The following is a 5,776-nucleotide window of genomic DNA, read 5'->3' on the forward strand; positions in this document are numbered from 1 at the left end:
GTTTTTCCTCTGAGGCGCACCCCCTCCTTCCTGGGTCCATCTACATTTGAGATGGTAGTTTTAAGAGTCTGGGTTTCCTTTGTGATATTTTATTATAAGATTCCTTTTATTTCGAAAAAGGAAATTGTTCACTTGTTTTGGAGTCTCAACTAATTTTAAGATGTTCTCTCTTGGCACCAATGATTAGTCATCTCTCAATAGATTAGCAACTCTGAAAAACTACTTTTGTATAAATTTGTAACTAAACATTATAAGCTACAAATGCCTTAAATTCAAGTCACGACCTAAACAACGTAAAATGTCACATACGCCGATTAACCGGTTTTTTTCTTACTGTATGGGACAAACACAACAATACATATTAAGCTGAAGTACGGGTTTTATTTTAGGTAAGCAACTCTTCGTGGCCATGTAGAGATCATCCGAAAGTTTGTACTATAATTATGGTACATCTACTTTATTAAAACCTTTTTTTAAAGTGAAATGCGCATCCCATTTTGGTTGTCTTTTTGTTAACTCTTTCGAAAAAGAGAAAAGAATACACTCTATTTCGCCAGAACCCGGAAATGAACCATGTAAATGAGAATGCGATTCTCACGTCCTTCACAGCCAATCGTAGGGGAGGTTCTGCGCTTGCGTGACGTCTAGCGTAGGAGCGGACCCGGTCTACGTCTGAAGCGGGTGGCCGTCGCACGTCACGTTGCGTCACCCTACCTCGCGTTGGGTGAAAGGTTGAGCCAGGAAAAGGGGTGGGGCTACGCGCACACTCGCGCGGACGGTCGGAACGGTCTGAGGCCCATGTGGAGTGGCGGGAGAAGCGGCCTGACTGCCACTTCTGGATCGAGATCTTGGGCCCTCAGCAGCTATGAAGGGGTGAGTGCGGGACCGGCGCTGCCGCCTCTTTTTCCTCTCTGACATCCGTGGGGTGGCTTCGAGGGATCCTTTAAAAAGCGAATGGGGGAACCCCGGGTTATTATCTCGGGCTTTTAGCGGCGACGGCATCTCTTTGTTTCTACTAGGAGTCGTTCACCTGCCTTTTTAGGGGAATGAAAACGAAGCGGGCTCTGTTCTTGGCTCAGGGAATACATAACCTTACATGTTGAAAGAGAAGTGAGGCGCTGTGGCGGGGGAGGGGGAGGCGAGCTTTTTGAATTCGGTCCCAGGAAGCGTGCGCGGAATTGCACCATAAAGTGAATCACGTCCCAATTAAAGGTGTATCGCACCAGAAAAAAAAAAGAGCCTAGCCTCCTTTAATAACGAAAGAAAGGTCTGAAAATGCAGAGTTCCTGTACTTCAAATAATTTTAACACGTTGTGCCATCCCAGGTGCCGAGCAGTCAGTTTTCAATAATCTGTGTAGCTGTTTTTAGTTACATAACATAGTCTTCTTTGTATCTGGTTGCCGTGGAGAGAAGCTTAAGATCATAATATGAGATAAAAAGGGGATAAAGATTGAACTCAATAGATTGAAATATTGAAATAAAATTGGTTTGGTGGAATGCTTCTGTATGTATCTCTTCCTTTACTTTGGCTTATTGTGGCTTAAAAAGAACTAACAATATCCAGAGTACAAATGTTTCCCACTGCTGAGGAGGCAACTTTGTTAATTCATAAGGCAAAATTAAGGTTTTGTAGGGTATTATATCTTCAGATTGGAAAGCAGGGCAGCTCTCAAATATTTGAATTTTACTTAACTTGAACATTCAGTTCTGATTCTGCAGCCTCCCTCCCCATCAAGTCACTTCATAATTTAAACAATTATCCTCTTTCAACAGGTATAGTAGTGTACACCTCATTAAAAGCCTGAGAAAAATGTTCGTACCATTTTACCCCAGTTATTCTGTTATATGTTCAAAGAGACAATAAGAATCTTTTAGTACCATCCAGATATTTCATGTCTCTCGTCACAGCCAGAAGGTTGACAAGAGATTACTAGACTTTCAAACAATTCAAAGGTTAAATCCTTTAAAGCTCAGTCTGGTATCTCATCAAGTAGACAAGAAGCTGGTCTTTTCTTTCTTGTAAAAGGCAGTCTTTTGGAATCATATCCTTGAGAGAAAACTAACTATATTCCTTGAGACTTTAGTAAAAAAGATTTCAAGATGGATGAAGCTTCACTTGGCAGAACTTTCATATTATACTGACCAGACTTCTGGGGCTTTCCAGCAGCAATGCAAAAGAATAAACAGTACTGTAATGGATAGCACCTACCTTCAGCTTTATGTCATACTTCAAAGACTGAGTGACTATAAATATGGCTGAGATTTCACACCATGCTTACTTATCTTAGTTGTAGTTTATTAATTTAACACTAAGCTGCAAACTAACCACATGGGCTGAATTTCCAAAATATAGTAAGCTAAACTGGCTTGGTTATTCAGTTTGTCAGGTAAACATAGCCCCTGGGCCATTAAATCAACCAAAGATCCTTCTTTTATAGCAGGGCTTTTCAACCAGTGGTACGGGTACCACCTTTGGTACATTGGCGCCTGGCAGGTGGTACGCGACCATCCTAGAAAAGTGGTAGTGGGGGAGGGGAATGAGCTGAACCGGTGGCAGCACCGCACAAGCCTGAGCGGTCTTGTGATTTACATTCAGATGCTTGGCAACTGATTCATATTTATGATGGTCACAGTGTCCCAGGGTCATGTGAAGTGACCCAAACCTGCTGCAACCACCCAGCAGACGGGGGGGGGGGAATAAAAACCAAACACCCCCCCTCCCACTCCACCCCCGCTGCCAATCCTAAACAGAAATGCTCACAACAATGAAAACCTCGGAAAGGAGGAAGAGCGCTGCCGGGCGGGCAGGCGTCTTGCTCGGCTGTGGCTTGGGGGGCACTTTTTTCAGTGCCATTGTAACTTCGAACAGTCACTAAGCGAACTGTTGTAAGTCGAGGACTACCTGTAGTTTATCACTTTCCCCCCCCCTTTTTTTTTGGCCATCAAGTTTTTGACACCTTGCTAGGCGACTGGTGGTACTCGGATATTGCCATATCCTAAAAGTGGTACAATGGGTGAAAAGGTTGAAAAGCCCTGTTTTATAGAACTGTGCCTGAGCAATGATTAAGATCCCTTATTTTTACAAGAAAGTAACAAATACAGCATTTAAAGTTTTGTTGAATACTTAATAAAATAAGGTTCTCAAACTGGAAGTTACTGATATTTTTGACTGAGAGAAAATTCAGCTCAGATGTTTCTGAAGAAGCTTATAAATACAGAGTTGATTTAAATTGAATAAAGGTATATTGTTCATCAAGAAAGTTATGCCAGATTTGAGAGATTACAGTTTTAATGTGAAAAAAACTTGATCAGGATAAGGAAGGGGCATTTAAACTTGCCACAGGATTTGCTCAAAGATGACCGCATATATTGACTTCATGGTACTATAATGCATACCAAATAATTTTCTCTGCATTTTTCAAATACATTTTCATAAATTATAATGATACTGGACCTTACAACACAAGAGAGATCCTGACCTGAGGAGAAACTGCATCAAATATTTATAGAAATTAGACCTAGTAGAATAATAATATCTGAATAATAATCAGACCTGCTAATTTTGACTTGGAAAAGTGATAGCTGTGCATGATCAGAAGAAATCATGCCCAGAAGGGCTTGAACATTCAGAAGTTTGAGATTATGGTGGATCTAGAAATAACTATTATAGTTAAAATATATGTCATTTCTAATCTTATTCAACTCTGTTTTTATTCTGCCTTATATAAATGTGGCATTTGAACCCTGATTTCCTAAGGCAGGGGTGTCAAACGGCCGGCCCATGGGCCGGATGCCTTACGATGAAACCGTGCCCACCCCATTGCCAGCAATGGAAAAAAAAGTTCTGAGATGTCGCGCGACGTCACGTGATGTCGCGCGTTTGACATGTCTGTCCTAAGGGAATAACAGGTAGCGAAGAAAAGGTTTTTTATTCTAATGTAAATTATCAGATGATGTATATACAGATGTTGGTACAATATACATTTTGACAATAACAAACATGGTATATCATTGTGTCACATCAGACTATAGCAGTGGTGGCGAACCTATGGCACGGGTGCCAGAGGCGGCACTCAGAGCCCTCTCTGTGGGCACCTGCGTCGTCGCCCCAAACTTCGTATGCCACTTATGTCATTAGATTGTCTTCAGGTATCTATTCCTGTTGTCTGCAACATAGTGATTGATTCAGCGAGGATAGTATGTCTGACTAGTTCATGTAGGTCTTTTTCCCTTCATTGTCCTTCCATGTCTAATGAGCATGTCGTTGACAACATGTTCCATTATTGATGGAAGCTGTCTTGTCTGTTTGGGAAAGATACTGTGTTCTGCAATGTTTTGTAATTAATATAGTTGTTGCAATGAATGTAAGCTATAGTTAGGTACACCAGCATTGTACTATATCTGGAATATGTAATTTACAAGTTGTCAATAAATGAAAATATTTGTAGCTCAGGGTTGAAATGAGGGGTCCTTGATGCTCTCTGAGCTTGGTTGTTTGATGATGTTTGAGTAAAGAAACCTCTTTAAGAAAACAACCAAGCTCAGAGAGCATTAAGGACCCTTCAATTTAAAAATTATTTTTGAGTGAGAAATGAAAAGTAGTCTTTTAATGCATTTTATCTTTCTTGATGCTTTTTATTTCTTCGTTCTATCTTTTGTCTTAAAGTTACTATTACTGGTGGTTTAAATGAGATTTTAAAGCTGTAGTTTAATACTGCACAATTATGTATGGAAGAAATCCACTAGTTATTTATTGATTTTTATTGAAAAGTATAGTTCTGTTCTATACTAAGTTATATTTAGTGCTTTATTTGTTTCCATGTGTGCATATGTCTATCCGTACTTGTATGTTTTGAGCAACTGAAAGGAGCTTATAGATGCAGCTGTGTTATGTGTATGCTGTAATTGCCTATCCTAGCTATAAAGTGATACCCGGCAAAGGTATGATTCTTGACGTAACATTCTCAGGACCACTTAACTCACAAGCACTTCCTTAACATTTATCAGACGTCCTGATTCTTTCTACTTTTTAAAATTCAGTTTTAAAAGGGACTTAGTAAGCTGTGAAAAAAAAAAAGAATTAGCATCCAGAATAACACTCATTTCCGAAAGGCCTGTGATGCCTCATGAAGTGGGCAATGTTTGGGTGGCTGCACTTTGGAGGCAAAGGAGATTGCATTATGAGTAGGGCCACACCTTATCTGTATGTAGAACTTTGTTACAAAGCTGATTTGGGAGGGGGAGGAACCCTATATAGCATTATTGCTTTTCCTAAATTCTTATTTTTTGTAATAGAATCTGTTTAATTCAAAGCATTGCCACCATTGAGCATTGCTTATGATCCAGTGCGATTAGCATTAGATTGTCAATCTGCTGTTCAAATTAGTGCTTCTGAGTAATAATGCCAGAAAAAATTGTACACAAACTATCTGACTTTTAACTGCAGTATTTATTTAAAGGCCTTTATTTAAATATATTTTTAAGTAAAAGTTTAGCCTACTTTAACATGAAAAAACACTTTAGAATTTTATGAAGCCCATCCTGAAAGACAAGCTACACTGGTTTTTCTTGATGCACAGAAGGCATTTGATAATCTGAATTGGAAGTTTATTAAAACACAATTGTACTGTATGGATTTTGGGACAAAATTTGGAAAGATGGTTGAGAAAATATATACTAAACAAACAGCTAGGGTAATTATAAATGATGAAATGACAGAAAAAATTGATATAACCAAAGGAGTAAGACAAGGATGCCCACTTTCTCCTCTTCTAT

General features: G+C 39.4%; 1 protein-coding gene across 2 annotated transcripts in view; it reads left to right on the plus strand.

The window, feature by feature from the left end:
* The first annotated feature begins 723 nt into the window (after positions 1 to 723).
* Positions 724 to 5,776, plus strand: part of NAA50 (N(alpha)-acetyltransferase 50, NatE catalytic subunit) — an 11,822-nt gene continuing 6,769 nt past the window's right edge. For both annotated transcript variants that reach the window (XM_015812121.1, XM_015812123.1), the window contains exon 1: positions 724 to 873. In XM_015812121.1, the coding sequence (XP_015667607.1) occupies positions 866 to 873 (8 nt within the window). In that variant the 5' untranslated portion in view covers positions 724 to 865. The remainder of the gene's footprint in view (positions 874 to 5,776) is intronic.

This window comes from Protobothrops mucrosquamatus, unplaced genomic scaffold, assembly GCF_001527695.2.
Source record: "Protobothrops mucrosquamatus isolate PMUCROS unplaced genomic scaffold, P.Mucros_1.0 scaffold69, whole genome shotgun sequence".
NCBI lineage: Eukaryota > Metazoa > Chordata > Lepidosauria > Squamata > Viperidae > Protobothrops > Protobothrops mucrosquamatus.